General features: G+C 43.1%; 1 protein-coding gene across 1 annotated transcript in view; it reads left to right on the top strand.

Annotated features, from left to right (window-relative positions):
* Positions 1-23,010, top strand: part of LOC146805567 (cohesin subunit SA-2-like) — a 627,511-nt gene that overhangs the window by 301,535 nt on the left and 302,966 nt on the right. The window contains exons 13-16 of the mRNA XM_085622843.1: positions 614-721; positions 3,267-3,378; positions 3,516-3,633; positions 17,891-17,994. Of these exons, the coding sequence (XP_085478969.1) occupies positions 614-721; positions 3,267-3,378; positions 3,516-3,633; positions 17,891-17,994 (442 nt within the window). The remainder of the gene's footprint in view (positions 1-613; positions 722-3,266; positions 3,379-3,515; positions 3,634-17,890; positions 17,995-23,010) is intronic.

Here is a 23,010-nt window from a genome sequence, read left to right as displayed (position 1 = left end):
TGGAGTCACTATACCTCGTGACTCAAAAAGACTTCTTCCAAGCTAAACAACTTGCACACGTCCGACCCCAACACTAGATATTAGGAACATGCACAGCATGTGAATCTACAGCACTACATGCCACCGACAGATGCTTACATGTTATGTACCATTTTCCTTCATATCTACAAGCGCCCAATTCCCTTTACTGCCAGGGTCATCTGACCTGGAGATGCCTGTGAAAGGATGGGTATAAGTAGGTGAGTGACAGCGCTGTAGCAAAGAGGGTTGTTCTAATACACATCCTCGTACATGTCCTCGTAGACACTACAATGAAATTTTGAGTGATGTACAGTGACGCTTGTTATCATTCTGGCTGCTAAAAAGAAAGGCAGATTTCGGCTAAATTTTAATGTATGGTGAAGTAGCCTGTCGACATTTTTAATGCGGAATATGCTATTGTACCATGCTGCATCGAAGTGCTTCAAGACACCAAATAATCTCTCCAATTGTTCATTGTTGTTTTCAGTGGGTGTGTGTTTGCTGCAACTGAGCACAGGCTTTGTTGTTTACAAATCTTTAAGTCTATGGACCATCATGTCAGAATAATAGGTCACTTTATGTTTTTTTGTAGGAACTGTGAGGATGTCTTTATGCGTGAAGACTGTGAAATCCTGTACCAGTTTGTATATGCTGCACACAGACCATTGGCTTCAGCAGCTGGGGAATTCCTTTATAAAAGGTAAACAGTCCTCTGCAAATGCAAATCTTGCTGATGTACAGTTCTAGTTTAAGCGTACTTCTTCTTAGGTGATGTTTATAAGTTTTTGTAAACACAAACATGACCAACTAAAGAGCACAATGAAAGCTAAGCTTGTGTTGTCTATGATGTTATTGAGTACTCTGAGGTGAAAAACCATTGCTGTTATTCACTCTTACTTATTTACAATTTTGTGTTATGTATGGCTCACCCAAATCATCTGCCCCTGCTTTCAACGATGTAAAAATAAAGCGGCTATAGTGAGGCTTATGCAACACAGCCTCATCTGCTCCAGGATCCATCCCTGTGTTACACCAGGTGTCCTGCTTCCCACCTCTACAACCTAGATATCACACCCCATAAAAAAGAATATCTAACATCCCGTCTCACAATTCCCTCAGCATTACCAAACCAAAACATAAGTGGTGTCCTGCCAACCTCCCACATCACCTTCTGCATTTACCACTCCTCCCTACCCACATTTGAACAAAAAGTCTGATGTCCTGCCACCCACACACCCTCTCTTCAGTCCCTCTCCCCCCAGCCCAAATATATAACAAGCATTTACAATGCAATTGGTCTCGCCTTTGGGACCTTATATATATTTAGCTATGCAGCACATTAGCCTAGGTGCTGAAACATCTATTGTTCTTTAACATGGAGGGAAAGTAAGCAACAAACTGCGTGACACGCCAGGTATGGGAACACATGGAGAGAAATATTGCCTTTCAGCGGGAAATGGTATAGTCCAAAGCTCTGTTTTTAGGTCGAGCAATAGCGATGACCTGTTGTATCTCTCTGTGGGGATTTGGCAAAACTCACCCATTGTCATTGGCTGTTAGCTGCAGCATTCAGAAATGCTGGCTTCTTATTGGTCCATTTCTGACAAAGTCCCTCCTTTGTTTGTTTAGTTCTCTTTCCAGCCAATTCCCTCTGAGAACATTTTAGTTGGCCATCACACAGTACAGAGTGTGATGGCCTCTCTTCCGTCCTCCCATCTGGTTATGCGTTGCTATTTTTTGTAATTTTAAATATCGCAAACTCGACCCAAAGTCGGCAGCTCTGGCCGTCTCACATCCGCTTTTAAAAATGCTGTGGTACTTGTCACACGTCAAGTCCGTTCCTTACTTATTTTAAATATGTTTGTGATCATCTTTCTTTAACCTATCAGTGTTGTTGGTTGGGTTGAGCTTGTTTAACGTTTAACTTTTAAAATCGCCCCATGCAGCGCTTTCACTCTAAAGGGGGTCACACCACTTTCTTCAGACGAGCCGTTTCTAAGGTAAGGGGCACAGAGGCCATTACATTGAAAGAGCTGGATGGGGTGCTTATGCAAACAACCATTTGGCAATGCAATGGGTCTCGCATTTTTAAGAGTTTAGTAAAATGCGAGCTCTATTGCATTTCAAATGCTTGTAATTTTGTGCTTTGCGAGCCTTGGTCACCAGGGCAAGGCTTCTGCAATTTCTGTTGCATTTTCTCTGATGCTAGTACTTACTCAAGTGATGAGCTGGGCCGTGGCACGCTTGGAGACAGGGCCACCTTAAAGAGTGAGTGTGGTGGAACCATTCAGGCTCAGGGCTTTGGCACCTCTTGGGGGACAAGGCAGCTTCACTAATGGTCCATAAACACTTGAGGGCTTGTGGCTAGTATGCGACTGACACGGTCCCTTCATTGAACGTAGCAGGGCACATAGCGGGTGAAGGATGTCTGCGCATATGGACGTGCGCGTATTACTTGTCTAACGGCCTTTGTTTTAATTTTTGCAGTATCTAAATTGTACAGTTTTGTACTCCTCCATTACCCATCTCTGCCGAGCTTCCAATTTGTACCCAAACACTCAAGCGCAGCCCACCCGGCGCTGGCGTCACAGGTTTACTTAGAGCAGATCAACCTGCTCTGAAGTCCGGCAAGCTTAGATTCACATGCGCCCACCCGCCTCCCCGGGTACCTATACCTGTTGCAGTTACATCTTACTTAGATACATACATACATGGACATCTCTTACTACTCTTACTAACTCCATTATCACCCTCTGCGGCAAACAATCTAACAATGGAGTCGATGACCATGTGCACTATCGCCGAAAGTAGGATTCACCTACCTTGTGAATAGAAAGACTTCTTCGAAGAAAAACAAAGTGCAACCATCCGGACACAACACTAGATGGCGGGCTATGCACAGCATGTGACTCTTCAGCTCTACATGCCAAGAACAGATGCATACTGGGTAAGTAGCATTTTCCTTATCTACAGTTATCCTAAGTGTGGCTGGATGAGGTGAAAGCCCCAAAAGCTCTTCCAACAAAACTACACAGATGTGGCATATAGCAACTTAAATACACTTTGGTAAAATGTCACAGAATTCATCAGAGAAGATTCTTGTAAGCACTGAATTCATGGCAACTGCTTTCCTCCTAAAACAAGGACACTTCAGATTGAAGTTTTGATGATGTGTGGGGTAATTACTCAATAAATGTTTTATTTTCTTAGTATTTTGAACAGCATGTATCCTCTGCTGTTTACAGGATGCTCAGCCACGAGGATTCTGTAGATGAAGCTAGATGCAAAGGAAAGGAGAGGTTTGGACTCCATGCTACCTACCTGAAGATATTTGTGAATTTCTTCCTTGAAAGTGAGGTATGAAGAATGCATTTTCTCCAAATTAATGTTTAACTGAAACATGGCGACTCACATTTATGGGAATAAATGTTTTAGATTTTAGGTGCCCAGGTTAAAGTATGTGTAAATATCTTCACTTTGTTTATATTGTCTAGCTCCATGAACATGTTGTGTACTTGGTAGACAGTCTTTGGGACTGGGCAGCTGCTTTCTTAAAGGATTGGGAGTGCATGACTGCACTCTTGCTGGAAGATGCAAATGCCGAGGACGAAGGTATGTGAGCTCATAACCAGTGGTCACCATCAGGTTTATGATAAGCACATATGAACTATTTTGCTTAATGTCAAGCTACACCCAGTTTATATTCAATAAAATGTTTGAGGTGCTGCCTAGCTTGTTTATTGGAATTTTAGATTGTAATGTTGTTGAGGTACAGTATACATCCTGAAAACGCATATGCAAGGAAGTCATTTTTTCATGTAAAAAAATAAATAAAATTTCTGAATTATTGGGAGCTTTTTACAGCAAAGTGAGGGCTGACAATGCTTCTGATCTACTATGTCTATAGTTTCTCATCTATTTAAAGTACATTGTGCACTGTCTATGTGAACACTACGTTTTCATTTTTTAATTATATTAAACCAAGTACATTATTTGAAAGATTATACATAGTGAAATTTCTTTCAAATGCTTTAAATAAAAGTTAGAAGAGTACACTAAGCCAACTGTGTTACTTAGAAGAAGCACTTCATGCTTCCATGTAAGAGTCTATTATTTGGAGTCTTGACAATAGGTCTCCTTCAGACATTGCAAATTGTTTTTCTCTCAACCTTCATACATTTATATGGAAAACTTTGTAACTTGATGAAATTGTGAACTTTTATGCTCTGTCCACAATGATGTTAAATGCTGGACTTTTGTGACAATTTGTGGTGAAAAGGGTAAACTTGAAGAGAAAAATCCTGCATACATTTTCCATCTTAGCTGAATTTGATTAGAGTAGAAATTATCTAGCAATGCTGTGAAAATGATCTTCAAACTTTCCTCAGTGAAGACAAGCATAGAATAGGAAATTGTGCAAACTTGACAAATTGCAAAAATTGGAAACTTCTCAAAACGTTACTGTCATGAAAACAAACTTTGCACACCTATGGTCTGGTAAGATTGGCTTTTACCACTTCATTCATCCAACAGAGTTTGAGCATAACAGCCAAACCATCTCAGGAGGCTTATTGAATTGAGGTTGCAGAGCTTAATTAACAGTTGCCCATAGGACTGCACAAGGAGATCTTACATTTCATAGCTATGAATGTGCTTCCAGCTACTTTTCCCCATCCAGCTGGTGGACAAACTTTGTGGTACAGGAAAAGTGATGACCTCTTCTCATTGGGTAATTCATTATTCCTTTATTGCTGAGGTGTTAGTTGACAATACACAGGCCTCCGTTTTTTCAGGTGTAGGATTGATGTAAGAAAATTTAAATATTTCTGAGGTTGAGCAATATGTGGTGCCTTTGAGCATCTCATTTTAGATGCCAGTAAATATTTTAATTTTTTTTTATAACCACTGGGAATCCCTCTGGGTTGCATTTCATTGTTTTTAGGTCAGTTACTCTTTTACACGAGGGGGCAAAGAATCAGATTTATTTCTGCTCCAAAAGGTGCTATGTAGCCTAAACGTAGACCATACTCCCTCTGTATAGGAACATAAGCAACCTCAGTCATGTTTCATCTGTGAGATGAAGCTGGAGTTCAAATGGAACAGCGAGCTAAGGACTCAAGTGTTGTCTGCCTAGAGGTAGACTGATTCAACAAGGTAGAGCAAATCCTTGGGTAGATATTGAATAAAGGAAAACCAAAGGGGATGATGGACGGAGTGTTGAACATTGCAAGCACTCACCCCAGTCAACTGATCTGGGTTTAATACATCATCATTCTTTAGCTCACTCCGCCACCCCAGTTCAGACATGACCATATGCAAATCAGTCTGACCCTGTGCCTCATGGGAACAGTCCATATTCAATTATGAGTGGACATCTTGAAGTCAACAAAATGCACCTTGGGCCTTTCTTTTTGTCGAATAAATCAATAAATTATTTTATTTAATTTCCATTTTTGACACCTTCCATTTGCTGAATTAATCAGAAACCTCAAAAAACTCTTAATGGATCGTACTATGTCAACTTTGAGACCATCACATTCATTTGTTCATTCCATACATTCTATTCATACATATCAATCATTTGTTCACATTCACACATTCTGAAACATACATAAACTTAATTCTCCACAAATTGTATTCAAAGTAATCATAAAATACTTTTCATAAAACCACAGAGACAAATGCTAAACAATGTCAACCCTATGTTTAACACTTTTTGGTGAATTTAAATTCTTGTGGCCAATTTGCAAGGTCTACGCGTTTCGAGTCCCCTTCAATCATGGGGCTCTCATCGTAAACAGAATTCAAACGGCAAGAACCGGTCGAAGGAGTTAGCGGACATAAATATAACTAAAAAGTGGACAATTTAAGCGTCCCACAAAGAACGCAACTAGAAATAAGGACTAGCCTGCCAGCCCACATGTCCGACTCATCTTCGCCACCAGAACTACTAAGCTCGACAAACAACTCGACTGGCCAACGATAAAATTGCCTCTCAGCATAATATCGTCTTCCAAATTTTTGAACACAAAAGACGCAAGAAATACACGCTTCGTACTTTTCCTGATTACTAGATCGGCTGATCTACTTATCATCTGACAGAGTCTACAGGTCCTGATGAGAGCCCCATGATTGAAGGGGACTCGAAACGCGTAGACCTTGCAATTTGGCCACAAGAATTTAAATTCACCAAAAAGTGTTAAACATAGGATTGACATTGTTTAGCATTTGTCTCTGTGGTTTTATGAAAAGTATTTTATGATTACTTTGAATACAATTTTTGGAGAATTAAGTGTTCGAGGCATATGAGCTGCAGATTGTACACTTAGCATAGGTCGCCATCTGGTGTTGGGCCCGGATGTTTGCAGTTTGTTTTTCTTCTTGGACCGTCTTTGGAAGTCACGAGTTTGGTGACTCCTCCTTCGGTCCGTACTGCGCATGGGCTTCGGCTCCATCCTCAGATTGTTTTTTTCCGCCATCGGGCTCGGATGTGATCCTTACTCCGGCTTCGAACTTCTACGGTTCCAGCCTCGACGGAAAATCCTCGATACTTCGAGTTCCTTCATCATCTTCATCTCTCGAAGCGGCACTTTTTCCATCCCGTACATCGACACCGGCCTTCGGGCCCTCCGCGACTCCGGTCCCGGCCGATGGAAAGGACTCCGTTTAAAAAGTGCCCAAAATGTGGGTCTAAATTTCCCCACACCGACCTCCATCAGGTGTGTAACCTTTGCCTCTCTCCGGAACACGAGGCTCGAGACTGCCCCGCCTGCAAGTCTTTTCGATCGAAGAAAACGATCCGGGATCGAAAGGCTCGACGCACCATGGCGCACTCATCCTCGACAGTTCCACCGGACATCTTCGGAGACGACGCCGAAGCTTCGGGGCAGACACACACCGAACTGGGAGAAGACATCGTCAGCGCTTCCGAGGCCGACGACTCCGACCTGGAGGACGTAACACCAGGACAGCGGGCCGTGAGTACAATGCCCCCTCCCAGCCCCGCACCGAAAACCAAAGAGACTCCGGTTACTCCCTCGCCTGCCGGCCTGGGCAAAACCAAAACCAAAGCCTCGATCACCCCACCTTCGGGCCCGGTGTCGAAGCACTCAAAGTCTCACGGCAGCTCGGGATCGAGCCAGCCGACGCCCGGTGCCGATAAACACCACTCGGCACCGAAGCCTGCAAAATCCAGCTCGACTCCGAAACCACCGGTGCCGAAGCCTGGACACTCGGCGCCGACCAAACACAAACAGAAATCGGTCGGCACCGACGCTCCGGCGCCGAAACAGCATTCGACGCCGAAACACACGGAGACCTCCAAAAAGCAGGGCGTACACAGAACATCGAAACCTCCGGTTCCGAAATCGCCGGTGCCGACAGACGACTCGGCGCCATTGGCTCTGTTTACACCAGACCCTTTACAAAAGACTTTGTCCAGAGATCCAAAGACTGGCCTTTTGACTGTGATTACTAAGAAGCGTCGCCTTGAGGCTCCGGCTCCTCCTCCTCCACCCAAAAAGAGGGACTCAGCTACTTCTCCCCTTAGAGTACCCTCCCCACTGCCACCCCCCCCTCCCACCACCACCCCCTCCACCTTTACCTCACTACGATCCGGCCCCATCCCCAGACCCGGATGACGGGGACCCGGACAATGACCCAGGGGACGCCCCAATGGATCCCACTCCACCAGGGACCCCAGATCCATGGGAGGATTATAATAACCCTGATGTACCCAATGTACCTCAAGACGACCTATACCCATCAAGGCCGTCTCCTCCAGAGGACTCTTTAGGGTTTCACCATTTAGTGCAGAGAGCAGCACACTACCATGGGGTGGACATGCACACGGAACCAGTGGAAGAAGACTTCCTACTGGATACATTTGATTTACAAGATCGTTCCACTGCTATTTTACCCATGCTTAAGGGTGTCACCAAGCACGCTACAGAGGTATTCAAAGACCCTGTCAGAGCCAGAGTACTAAACCCTAGAATAGAGAAGAAGTACAAGGCGGCACCCACAGACCCTGCATACATCAAGGGCCCTGCTCCTCTAGATTCCCTAGTTGTCTCCACAGCTAGAAAGAGGGCTAACTCCCAATCTTCAGGAGATGCCCCACCACCAGACAAGGAATCTAAACTTCTGGACGCGTCTGGTAAACGCACCGCCTACCAGGCTGCAAACATGTGGCGCATTGCAAATACACAAGCACTGCTTGCGCGATATGATAGAGCACACTATGATGAATTAGAGGCTCTTATGCAGCACCTTCCAGAGAAATACAAACGCCAAGCTCATGACCTGATACAGGAGGGCAAACTAATCACAAACACCTCCATTAAGTGTGCCCTCGATGCAGCAGACACTGCTTCTAGAGCCATAAACACCAGTGTCCTGCTTCGACGCCATGCCTGGCTCAGGATATCAGGGTTCAAGCCTGAGGTCCAGACATCAATACTTAATCACACCTTTGACCAGCAAACACTCTTTGGCCCAAAGGTAGACGAAGCGCTCGAAAAAATGAAGAAAGATACAGACACAGCGAAGTCTATGGGAGCGCTCCAGACCCAAGCCTCTAAGCGTTCCTTTCGACGCTCGTCCTTTCGTGGCACAGGTAGAGGCTCCTCCACCGATAATGCCTCTACCTCCTACAAATCCCCTCCTCAAAATACCTTTTCAAAGGGCAACCAAAGAGGTGGTTACAGAGGCAACAACAATAAGGGCAGGGGCAAAACCAACAATACCCGTTCTGCCACCCCACCCGCACAATGACTCCCCTTCGCTCCCCCCAGACCATTCCACTCCGGTCGGGGGCAGACTACAAGATTTTATCCACGTATGGGAGTCCATAACATCGGACAAATGGGTGACCCAAATCATTCGGTCAGGGTACTGCCTCGAGCTAACATCTACCCCACCCAATATCCCACCAAGGCACCGTCCAATGTCCCAAGAGCATTCCACACTGCTCAAACAAGAGGTACTCTCGCTCCTCCAGAAACACGCCATAGAGCAGGTACCCGACAATCAACGAAATCTAGGGGTCTACTCCCTATATTTCTTAATCCCAAAGAAAGACGAGACCCTCAGACCCATTCTGGATCTCCGGCCTCTAAATGCCTACATACATTCAGACCACTTTCACATGGTCACCTTACAACAAGTCCTCCCACTCCTCTGCCAGGGAGACTTTCTCACAACACTGGATCTGAAAGACGCGTACTTTCACATTCCAATACACCCCTCTCACAGAAAATACCTCAGGTTCGTGGTGGACGGGCAACATTACCAATTCAAGGTTCTCCCCTTCGGGGTCACCACTGCACCACGGGTGTTTACCAAATGCCTAGCAGTAGTAGCAGCACACCTCAGACGTCAACATGTTCACGTCTTCCCTTACTTAGACGACTGGCTCATAAAAGCCGCGTCCTACCACCAATGCGTGCAACATACAAACAGCACCATCCAACTGCTTCATCAGCTAGGCTTCACGGTGAACTACCAAAAGTCCCACCTCATACCATCTCACACAAAGCAATATCTCGGGGCCACCATAGACACCTCAAAAGGTATTGCCTATCCAAATTCAGCCAGAATCACAAGCATTCTAGCCTTACGCAAAATATTCCTTCCTCAACACTCTCTACCAGCAAGAGTGTTTATGAAGCTCATAGGGATGATGGCGTCTTGCATCTTCATAGTGCCCCATGCAAGACTCCACATGCGTCCACTTCAGGAGTGCCTAGCACAACAGTGGAACCGGGCCCAGGGTCAGCTGACGGATCTGGTGTTGGTGGACGGCCGCACACATCACTCTCTGCAGTGGTGGAACACCACAAACCTTTCCAAGGGACGGCCGTTCCTGGACCCGGTTCCCCAAGTGACTCTAACAGCGGACGCATCGCTCTCCGGCTGGGGAGCGCACCTCTTACACCTCACAATGCAAGGTCTATGGACGCCACAGCAAAAAACGCTCCACATCAACCATCTGGAGCTTTTGGCGATCTTTCTAGCCCTAAAATCTTTCCAAAAGCAGATTTCAGGCAAAGCAGTCCTCATTCGCACAGACAACATGACTGCGATGTATTATATACAGAAACAGGGGGGGACACACTCTCCCCAGCTCTCCCGCTTAGCCCAGAGCATATGGAGATGGGCAATTCCCCAAAACATTTTTCTCCTGGCACAACATGTTCCAGGCGTACAAAACACCATAGCAGATCTGCTCAGCAGACAGACTCAACAACTACACGAATGGGAACTGCATCCACAAGTTCTTCACCCATTCTTCCGACAGTGGGGGCATCCTCAAATAGACCTCTTCGCCACCCACGAAAACAAAAAATGCCCAAGCTTCGCCGCCAGATACCCACACCCATTGTCCAAGGGCAATGCGATATGGATGAACTGGTCAGGCAGATTTGCATACGCCTTTCCACCTCTCCCACTAATTCCATTAGTGGTCAGGAAACTACAACAGCACTCCCTCACACTCATTCTGGTAGCTCCGACGTGGGCCAGACAGCCGTGGTACACCACGCTACTACAACTATCAGTGGTACCACATCAAAAACTGCACCTTTCCCCATGCCTCCTAACCCAGAACCATGGAGAAATCAGGCACCCGGACCCAGCTCAGCTCAACCTGGCGATCTGGCTCCTGAAATCTTAGAATTCGGGTACCTTAACCTTCCCCCTGATTGCATGAACATCATCATGGAAGCCAGACGTCCTACCACTAGAGCATGCTATGCCGCAAAGTGGAAAAGATTTGTAATGTACTGCCGTAACAATACAATCAACCCTCTAGATGCATCCATACAACACATCATATGCTATCTGCTCCATCTTCACAGGTGTAACCTGGCGTATTCATCCATACGCCTACACCTAGCAGCGATCGCTGCCTATCTACAAAACAGACAGCATTTGTCACTCTTCAGAGTGCCCGCTATTAAAGCCTTCATGGAAGGCCTCAAACGAGTAATTCCTCCCAGGGCACCACCCTCCCCTGTATGGAATCTAAATTTGGTCCTTACACGACTAATGGGTCCGCCCTTCGAACCAATGCACAAATGTGAGCTACAATTTCTCACCTGGAAAACAGCTTTCCTTGTAGCTATCACTTCCCTTAGAAGGGTTGGTGAAATACAAGCGTCCACCATACAGGAACCTTACATACAAATGCATCACAGCAAGGTCATACTTCGAACTAATCCGAAGTTCCTGCCCAAAGTCATTACCCCCTTCCACCTCAATCAATCAGTGGAATTACCTGTCTTCTTTTCGCAACCCCAATCTGTTGCGGAAAGGGCCTTACACACACTAGATGTGAAAAGAGCGTTGCTATATTACATACAAAGAACGCAACCCTTCAGGAAGACCAAACAGTTGTTCGTTTCCTTTTCTCCACCACATAAAGGCAACCCCATCTCAAAATCAGGGATAGCTAGGTGGATTGTAAAATGCATACAAATTTGCTATCAGAAGGCAAAGAGAACATTATCTGTTCCCCATAAAGCCCACTCTACAAGAAAGTTAGGGGCTTCTATGGCTTTTCTAGGGAATATACCCTTAGATGACATATGCAAGGCAGCCACATGGTCTACACCGCACACATTCACAAAACACTACTGTGTAGATGTGCATTCCCAGCAGCAAGCTAGGGTGGGCCAGGCTGTACTAAAAACACTCTTTCAAACAGCTGCAACGGATACCGGTGGTCGCCGCTAAGGTTGGGTACTGCTATATAATCTATGCTAAGTGTACAATCTGCAGCTCATATGCCTCGAACGGAATATGCTACTTACCAGTATGCATCTGTTCTTGGCATGTAGAGCTGCAGAGTTGTACACGCCCACCCGCCTCCCCGGCTACCTGTATCCGTTCCAGTCCATCTTATTTAGATACAACACACATGGGTTTCTCACTGTTATTACTACGCTCCATCATTTCCCTGTTGGCGAAAAACAATCTGAGGATGGAGCCGAAGCCCATGCGCAGTACGGACCGAAGGAGGAGTCACCAAACTCGTGACTTCCAAAGACGGTCCAAGAAGAAAAACAAACTGCAAACATCCGGGCCCAACACCAGATGGCGACCTATGCTAAGTGTACAACTCTGCAGCTCTACATGCCAAGAACAGATGCATACTGGTAAGTAGCATATTCCTTATGTATGTTTCAGAATGTGTGAATGTGAACAAATGATTGATATGTATGAATAGAATGTATGGAATGAACAAATGAATGTGATGGTCTCAAAGTTGACATAGTACGATCCATTAAGAGTTTATTGAGGTTCCTGATTAATTCAGAAAATGGAAGGTGTAAAAAATGGAAATTAAATAAAAGAATCTATTGATTTATTCGACAAAAAGAAATGTCCAAGGTGCATTTTGTTGACTTCAAGATGTCCACTCATAATTGAATACGAGTCCAAAGAATAGTTGCAGTATCAGCAATTTTGTTGTTATTTATCATATTGAGGCTCAGCTTTACTGCTTTTAGCCAAAACCCAGTTTTGTTATTGGTCATGGGAACAGTCCAGCCCGAACTGCCAAGCCATGTCTTCACTGGACCGGAAACAAGCATCCTGGGACCGGTTTCTGGCTAATCAGCAGTCATCAGCCAGGCTAGTTTGAAACCAGTGGCAAAGTGAGCAAGGGACCCATGTCTGGGCATACCCTGCCAACTTAGGGTGAACAAAGCAAAACCAAAGGGGATGATGGACGGAGTGTTGAACATTGCAAGCACTCACCCCCAGTCAACTGATCTGGGTTTAATCCATCATCATTCTTTAGCTCACTCCGCCACCCCAGTTCAGACATGGCCATATGCAAATCAGTCTGACCCTGTGCCTCATGGGAACAGTCCAGCCCGAACTGCCAAGCCATGTCTTCACTGGACCGGAAACAAGTATCCTGGGACCGGTTTCTGGCTAATCAGCCGTCATCAGCCAGGCTAGCTTGAATCCAGTGGCAATGTGAGCAAGGGTCCCACATCTGTGCATACCCTGCCAACTTAGGGCGAACAAAGCAAAACCAAAGGGGATGATGGACGAAGTGTTGAACATTGCAAGCACTCACACCCAGTCAACTGATCTGGGTTTAATCCATCATCATTCTTTAGCTCACTCCGCCACCCCAGTTCAGACATGGCCATATGCAAATCAGTCTGACCCTGTGCCTCATGGGAACAGTCGCCAAGCCATATCTTCACTGGACCGGAAACAAGCATCCTGGGACCGGTTTATGGCTAATCAGCCGTCATCAGCCAGGCTAGCTTGAATCCAGTGGCAAAGTGAGCAAGGGACCACGTCTGGGCATACCCTGCCAACTTAGGGCGAACAAAGCAAAACCAAAGGGGATGATGGACGGAGTGTTGAACATTGCAAGCACTCACCCCCAGTCAACTGATCTGGGTTTAATCCATCATGCATTCTTTAGCTCACTCCGCCACCCCAGTTCAGACATGGCCATATGCAAATCAGTCTGACCCTGTGCCTCATGGGAACAGTCCAGCCCAAACGACCGGTATTATGAACTCTTTGGAGCTTATGAAGGATGAATGTCGGGAAAGAGAGTTAAATGTTAATACTGTATGCTAGTCTAGATATAATGAGAAATTAGAACAGACCTTTGCTGGTAACACTAGATAAGGGAGAATCTTTGTGAGCGTGTTGCAGTGAGAGAAACAAGAGTAAACCATGGAGTTAATGCGAAGAGCCTAAGTGAAGACAGATAGTATGAAACTCATGCCATGTGTTTTTTAACGGTGATGGAAGATTTAAGGCAAAGCCACTGGTTAATTTCCAGCTGACGGACGGTTCAGTACTCATGGTAGGAATTGGGAATGAGAACCTCTGTTTTAATTCTTAAGTTTCAGCTATTTGTCTTGTATCCAGTGGTGGATTGTTTTAATCCGCTGGTGAAAATTGTTGGAGGAGAGGCCAAGGTTTATGTCCATCATGACTAGCATCCAGAAGAGCATAAATGCTATACAATATTACATGCTGATTGTACATGGGCACATAGAGGTAGTGCCTTGGCATTTGTGACCGAATTGAGGAATTTGACGCCATGCATTACCATTCAATGCTTTAGTGGTGTAAATGATTCTGTGATTGGGCCCCGTATGGCTATACCATTACTTACATGGATTGCACCTAGACAGTGGTTGGGATACAAGATAATACCTTGGTATATGATTGCTATTCCTGCATATTTTCAACTATTTCTCTGCATCTAATGCAGTGCCTGGGTATTTGAGGATGCACTTGGTTATACCTAGGCATCCCGGGTCATTTGCTTGAGTTTGTGTCTTGATATTTAAAATGTGCCTTTGTAAAGGATGTACGTCAGCATATGAGACTGACCCTAGGCAGTTGAAGCAATGTAACATGGGTGTATTGGGTATATCATGGCTGTACCTTCGAACATGAAAACTTTGTAGTTGTCCTATGAAGGCTTTGTTCCTTACATATTCCGACCCCCACCTCCTTTTAGCATATTATTGCAACATCAGAGGTAATATGTGTTTGGCAACTAAATTAGCACACAGGAAGTGATGTCACTGAAGTAAAATAGAATTGCGCAGGATTAATAAAGTGACAAAGTTACTAAAGAAAATAAATGCTGTTTTAGGTGGTGTCAAGGGAGTTTGATAGTATTTAAAGTGGTGACACTCATTGTCAAAGGTCATTTGATGTCACTTCTGCAACCACTGACATTTTAGTGAATTAATGTCATTATTAGTCAGTCTAAAATTAAACATGAAGGACCTCCTGATTCACAAAAGTAACTTACAAATTTGAATAATTCACAATTTTGAGTAAATTTGCTACTTTTTATTTATTAGCAAAATCCAAGTAGTAGGTCCAGCACCACTTATGGTCAACCACTGAAACTGCAACAAACACCCATGGAAAGTAAGGGAGGTGAGGAATTAATATACCACTCTTATATTAAATTATTTTAAATAGGTAACAATATAAATAAATATAATTTATTGTTAATATACACCAATAGTATGTATTTAATGATAAAATATTTTAAAATCCTTTAAAAAAAAAAAAATTAGCATTTTCATCAATTAGTACATATTGCTGCATACTGAGATAGACAGATACTACATGATACTTTGATTAGTCATATACGGATTGATTACAACTACATGCTCTTCTTCACAGTCTTCCCCTACAATAAGTTCAACGTAGTTATGTAGAGTAGTGAAGGCGTCACAGCCCCTCCGGTCTATACAATTACTTACTAACATCTGATATTGATTCAACCATAGGCGGATCGCAAATGTTACCCCTGAAGGCATTCCACTTTCCCCACACCCGTGTCCATTTCTTAGGGCATCCTCTATGTGCATATACCACTTTTTCCGCTATCATTGCACTATCCATGTCACAGCACCACTGACTATAGGTGGGAATAGACCTCGCTCCCCAGTGCTGGGCTATGTTCCGTTTTGCTATCATCATACCTAGCGTCGCCCTGCCCCGGTTCCCAAATATTCAGTAGACATCTTTTGGGTTCCGGTTCAACAATAGCTCTGCCCACCTGTGAGATGGTTTGCATGATGGCTTCCCAGTATGGTTTCATCTCCGGGCAATACCATAGTATGTGGTAGAAGTTACCCAGCCCCCCACATTGCCGCAGACAGAGTGGTGTGTTAGTACGTCCCATTCGGTGCATATTTGTTCGTGTGTGATAGATTCAATGGAGGATTTTCAGTTGTACTAACTTTAGTTTAGAGGGTATTGCCACCTCGCGCGGGGACGCAAGTGCTTCCTGCCAGTCAGTCTCGTCCAGTTCCCCAATGTCGGTCTGCCATCTGTCCCTGAGGGTTTTTGTGGGGTCCGGTTGGTTATTTATAATTTTGCGGTAAGTTTGGGAAATCGCCTTTTTTGTCATGTGATCTGTCAATAGCCTATCCTCTAGTGGTGAGGCCTTTGGGAGCTCAGTTCCCGGTGGGATAGTTCTCATAAGTGCATGGCTAATCTGCATGTAACGGAAAGTTTCCGTCGACGCCATTCCATATTCTTCCTGGAGCTGGGCGAATTTGATAATTTTGCCCCTACTCCACAGATCCCCCACCCGAGAGATACCTATTAGGTCCCATTGTTTAAATCCCTTGCTATTACGTAATTTGCCTAATCGTCGGGTTTCCCAAAGTGGTGTAGCTTGAGTTAAAACCCCCTCCCAGCCTAATGCGCGGAGTGCAGTGAACCATATTCATACAGTGTGAGCTACTGGTCCTATGAGGGTAGTTCCCCGATGCTTATTGTAGAGTGCTCCCATGACGCCCTCTGCACCAATGACATATCTACCCGTTTGGAACGCCGGTTCCTCTTGCGGAGCATGGAGCCATTGGTTTATCACGGTGAGCTGTGACGCCCAGTAGTATAGCTTTTTATTTGGAAGGGCAATCCTGCCATCATACCAGCTCTTCACCAGTTTATGCATAGCTATGCGGGCGGGTTTTCCATCCCAAAGGAGATTGCTTACTTCAGTTTCTATTGCTTTAAAATAGTTGCGGGGAACCAAAATCCTGTTTTGAATTAAACAATAATGTTTATTAAAATACTTTTTAAAAAAAATATTACTAAATTAATTGTCATTAATTCTACATATCACTTTTAATAATTATGCAACCACTGATATTTTAGTGAATTGATGATGATGTTGATGATGATGATAGTGAATTGATGTAATTGTTAGTAAGTCTAAAATTGAACGCTATGAGCCGCCTAAATTCACAAAAGTAACTTACATTTACAGTTCTGGGTAAGTTTACAACTTGTTATTTATCCACAAAATCCAAGTATAAGTTCCTAAAAAAACAAAAATGTTGTAGGTCCAGCATCGCACATGGACAACTGCTAATACACCAAGAAACTCCCATGGAAAATAAGGGAGGTGGGGAATTAATTAATATGTCACTCGTAGGAAATAATGTTAAAATATATTCAATTATTTAAAATAGGTAACAATATATATAAATAGAATTTAATGATAATATACACAAATAGTTCATATTTAATTATAAACTATTGTAATCTATCTTGAATTAAAAAATAATGTAGCAATACGTTTTAATAAAATATCATTTCTATTAAAATAGAACTAAATTAAGTTTAATTTTTTATATCACTTTTAAATATTGATGCATAATAAAAAAAAATTTCTTTAGGTGGGGATTTACTTATTGATTTAAGCTTCATAAAAATAATTTAAATTTAATATAGCTCCATTAAAGAACGATTAGTTCAAAATGAATAGTGCTGTAGCATTTGGTTTGCATTTGTTCTACATTTAAAATAAATGAAATACATTTACATTACTGTCTAATATAAATTTATTTTTAAAATTTGTTTTCAAATTGCATATTTTTATTTTATTTTCCCCCTATACTTTACCATAAGAAAGAAGGCCGTGCAATCGGGACAGAGATCCCTGCCTAGTTATTTACAGGGGAAAAAAATAGCATATTTACCGTGAAAATAAATATAACAAATATTTTACATTAAATGTTAATGTAAATTCATTTTATATAGTTATTTAACATTTTAAATTTAAAACGAAATAAACAAAAAAGTCTTGACATCATTATTTGCAGTCAAAACTCTGCCCCTTGTCACCGTAATAGTGTTGGAATTGATGTGCTGGTCTACTGTGTCCAGCATGCCTATTTGTTTGTTGTACCTTCATAATTTTGTGTGTTGGGAACAGAAGATTACTGAAAACAATCAGTAGTTGTAATAATTTTCTTTATCTATGGCTGTTGTCTGTATCGCTATTATCTGTTTCTTGTCTTATTTGTCAAAAGACTAAAGAATGAATATAATTTTCTCGCAGCCCTCAACAGTGCCCAGGAGAGGGCTCTCATTGAAGTCATCTTAGCAAGTGTGCGGCAAGCTGTTGAAGGCCATCCTCCAGTGGGGAGAGGAGCAGCCAGGAAAGTCTGTGTTTTTTATTTAATTTTCCTTGCATGATTACAACACATGCACATTGTGTGACTTGCAGTCAGAAAATGTTTTCCAAGACAATCTACACAGCACAAAGCCCTTATGCAGCTGATGATGTAACTTACAAAAGAAACCGTATGCTAAAAATCTTATACTAAATACTTGACCTTGTATCAAAACACACGATTATCAATGCTGATCATGTAGTTTCTGTTATCAAGCTTCACAATTAAAATATGAAACTACACATACATAGTGGTAAACTAAGTACAATGGTAGATGTATATACCTATTAAGAAAGGGCTGATTGTGGTGGTTGGCAGGTTCTTGTTACGGTTAAGACGATTCTTTCAGTGAAAGTAACAGGTGTTTGCGATGGCAAAGCAGAGTGTGGGATGGGACTTATGCCTAGGGAAGAAGATGGGCAGAAGAGGCAGAAGAGATAGATAGTAGCATAATCAAGAGAAGGATTGGTATAGAAGGTTTGTCTTCAGTAATACCCTGAAAAGGCAGCAAGATGGTAGTGACTGTGGTGTGTATCAGATGATGGTGTGGTGATTCTGAGTGATTGTTTTCCTCCAGTATGTGAGATTGTGTTGTTTTGATGACAAGAAGAGCAATAGTCAGTCTGGTAGGTTGCTTCTTGCTGAGAGGTGTAAGTAGGTAATATTTCATTTAATGCTGTTGTAATTGAATGTGGGGATAGATACATGGTTCCATTGTTTGTGGTCTTCATCATGCCTGACTGCTGCATTCTGTGAAATTCATAGTTCCAACACGAGTTACTATAGACTGCCATTTGGGCACGTAGAAATGAAAGGCCTGTTTTGTGAAGTCTTAAGAGACATTTTGAGCCCTTTATGGTGGAATAACATAGGCCTCCTATGTTAGACAGGCAATGTAAAGTCTCTTATTCCTGCTTAACCATAGTTTTCTACAGCAATGTGGTGAAGGTTTTTGTGATGCCACAATTTTGAATCACTGCGCCCAAGCGTAATCACATTTGTCAGTCATAGGGATCTATATGCCACATCCCCTTGGACTTCAATAGGCAAAGAATCCTAGATAAAAGACATCCACACTTTTCAATTTTGTGTATTTTAGAGCGACAGAACTGCCAGTTCTTCTTTGCAGATTTCGTGGGTGATCGTGCATGGCCAGTCAGGTTGGATTGAGTAGTAGATTAAATTTTCCCTGTAGAGCTCCTTGCCAGAAGTGTAATTGTTCTTTGACGCTTTTAAAATAACGTGTGCTCTCTCTACCATGGTCAGAAAGATTGTCTTCTCAAAAATCAACATTATTTTAATTGAAGTTTCACTAGATACCTTAAATGTGCCTACATTCATCCCACTCGGACCAGGAAACCTGGAGAGGATGGGAGGAAAATCAGCCATATGGGGGCAAACAGGAGCACAAAAGGAGCTGCTTCAACACCTAATTCCTGCCCTGACCTTTGGCATCAGAAACTAGAAAGGGGAAGGGAGGGATGTGCCCCGGGCTACAATAACAGATCTGGGACAAAAGGAGAACCAAGTGTGCCACATCACTACACTGTGCAAACTTCACTTCACAAAAGCATGAAACCCCAACTCCATGTCAGAGGAGCCACATATCTGTGTAAAATCCACTCAACTCAGAAGTCAGGATGAAGGCAGAGAGAAAGAACTCATAGTTTTAAAAAACTATGTGCTGTAAATTTACAATAGATATCATTCCGTAGACTCCCACAATCTCATTGTGACCACATATGTTGCCAGTGATAACATAAAAGTAAAGACTGCTTCACTGGTTAAAAAAATTGGGGCATGAGGTTTTAATATCTGAAAAAGTGCTGGGACAGTTAGATTTTCCATTAGTATCATTTTACATATCTTGCCCCATTTAAACAATATATGCAGTTTATACTGTTTGTTTTAGTTTGACCCAACATCCCCATTCATTTCTCCTCTTGCAATCTACTCTTCTGTGCCTCTTTGCTACATTAACTCGTTTATAATGCCGATTTGTTTATCAAATGTTTTTAAAGATTGAACTCTGTCCATTAAGGCTAGGAATGATGTATGATGCTGTCTGACAGCACTGTACTGTGTAGGGAGATCAGGATGACCCTTTAGTATTTTTTTTAATAAACTAGTGCACTTTGGTTAGTTAATCAATGCTCTTCTGTTTAAATGAAGCATCACTAGAACCCTACACTATATATCATGGTTTGGTAAATTAACCTCCGTATTGAAAACATGGTTTCTGAGTGACAGGCAGGCCTAGGTCTACCCTTTGCAAGGAGGCATGGCAGGGATTACCTGATGGAAATTCAAGTTAACCTGTAACACATAGTTTCTACTGCATCAGATTGCTCCATATGGATTTTTGGAAATGGAACTACATGGGCCATCTGAAAAACAAGTGGACTTGTTCTAGAAAAATACCAGTGACACAAATAGATACATCTAGACAACCGGATTCAACGGTATTTGTTGCTATAGCTGATCAACAACAACAAAACATTGCTGGCAGCTGGATAGAGTAGCAACTACATGAAATTGGTCATCTCCAATTGCTATCCCATACGACTCTTAGCAAATACCAAAACTCTGGAGCAGGGTTTACCTAAAGGCTAGACAGAATGTCAATTTTACTGACAAATTAGATTTTTTCCTAAGGATCCTCATGAAATAGTTTAGTTTTCATCAGGAAAAAGCATTGGAGAAATAAGATCGTTTGGTTTTGAATCTAGTTGTTTGTAGTTGCTTAGTTGACATGAAGCTACATCCTTTGTAGGTCTGACTTTACAATGCTGCTGTACGCCAGAGCTTTTACCTCTACTCTTCTAAAATGTGTACATATCGTGAAAATCAGAGATGCTATGCTGTTGGCTGTTTGGTGCATCATTCTATCACCTAGAAAGTACTTTTTTTGCAATGCATAAGGTGCCTTGTTTTCAGCATATTGCCATCATTAAAAGCTGATTCTCCTTTAAAAGCATAATCTGCATTATTAGCAAATATTAACTCTTAGTATGATCTTAACATTAAGTATGCAAATGCCCAGTATAATGTTCTCGGTGTTATTTTTAAAGAAAATCTTTTTTTTTGTGGACAAAGGCTACATTAAAAAGCTTTTCTTTAAAAATGCTGTAAATATTTGCTTACTTTTCTTGATGAATGAATGAATGATGCGCATTTGTAGAGCTCACTGCTACTCAGAAAGAGTGTCCCGGCGCTAAAATAGTCTCCATCCAACATATCCAGAACATCCCTAACCACAGAATAACCAGGTTTTGAGTAGTTTCTTAAAGGTCCCCGAGTCAGTAACTGCTCTGAGGGATTCTGGGAGCAAGTTCCAATCTTTGGCTCCCAGGAACCTGAAGGAGCTACCTCCCGACTGGGTTCGGCGAACTCTAGTAACGCAGGCCAGGCCCAAGGAGGAAGTAATGACTTCCTCTCTTTCTGAGCTAGCCGGCGCCACTGCCATGAAGAGCTTTGAAAAACCGTTCCAGAGCCATAAATCGGATCCTCTTTCCCATAGGAAGCAAGTGTAAAGCCTTCAGGTGCGAGGACATATGAGTCCAGGGCCTAAGCATCAGTAAAAATCTGGTAGCAGCATTTTGAACCACCTGAAGACGATGGAGAAGACACTCTAGGAGGCCTAGGTACAAGACATTGGCATAGTCCAGTCTGGAAGTAACCAGTGACCTGACCACGGTTTTCCTGGTATCCAATGCGAGTAATGGAAGGGATTTCCTCAATATTCGTAGAAGGCCAAAGCAAGAGCCAACTACTGACTGGACTTGTGATCTCATCGAGCGAGCACTATCAATATATATACCCAGATTTTTTACTGTGGTTTTTGCCGAGAGAGGAGGGCGACATATCCTCAGGCCACCAATGTCTCCAGTGTTCAGAGGTCTGGGCGCCAAAGAAGATAATCTCTAACTTCTCTGAATTACCTTTCAATTGGTTCCACCTGAGCCAATTGAACACCCTAGTGAGGCAAAATCTGATCTTATCTCCCTCCAAGTCATCTCCCTTATCACAGGTAAAAATTAGCTGGGTGTCATCAGCATATGAAATTATTTTTGCCCTACATGCTTCCGCTAGTAATGCAAGGGGAGACATATATAGATTGAAAAGAGTGGGGCTCAATACAGATCCCTGTGGGACCCCACTTTCAAACTAAGTATGGGAGATGCAAAAGGAGGAGTCCAAACTTCCTGACTTCTATCCTCAAGAAAGGAAGTCAACCATACTAGTGCAGATCCGCCTATTCCAAGTTCCCTCATCATATCCAGTAGCCTATCATGAGGGACGGTGTCGAAGGCCGCCGACAGGTCCAATAAGATTAAAATGGCTCTACCTCCCTGATCAAGTTTCTCTTTGATATGTTCGGTCACCTCGAGCTGAGCTGTTTCCATGCTATAGTTAGCCCTGAAACCAGACTGACTAGTGTGCAAAATATTATTTTTTTCCACTTCGTCAGAAATAACTGTTCACATATTTCTCCAGCACCTTAGAGAAGGAGCGTAGAAGAGATATGGGCCTGTAATTAGCAAGCACACTCGGATCAGCAGCCGGCTTCTAAAGCAGAGGGAGAATTTTCGCATGCTTCCAGATGGAAGGCATAGAGCCAGTTGAGAGAGAGGAATTTAGAACTTTTTGTTTGTGGCATATGAGCTGCAGAATTCACACTCTGTGCATAGATCGCCATCTGGTGTTGGGCTTGGATGCTTGCACCTTGTTGTTGTCTTGGAAGAAGTCTTCTGTAGTCGCGAGATAGGTGACTCCTCCCTTGGACGATAGCGCACATGGGCATTGACTCCATCCTCAGATTGTTTTTTTCCGCCATCAGGTTCGGATGTAACTTCTGCGCTCCGTTCGGTACTGTATTATCCAAACCTTTTCGACGGGCAAACCATCAAAAAAATTGACGGTATTGTTTTCGTTCGCGTGTTCTTCGACGCACTCCTCAAATACCCGATTCCAGTCGTTGACGCGGGCCGCTGGGCCTATTGAT

Source organism: Triturus cristatus, chromosome 8, assembly GCF_964204655.1.
Source record: "Triturus cristatus chromosome 8, aTriCri1.1, whole genome shotgun sequence".
Classification (NCBI taxonomy): Eukaryota; Metazoa; Chordata; class Amphibia; order Caudata; family Salamandridae; genus Triturus; species Triturus cristatus.
This window is presented reverse-complemented; position numbering and strand designations above follow the sequence as displayed.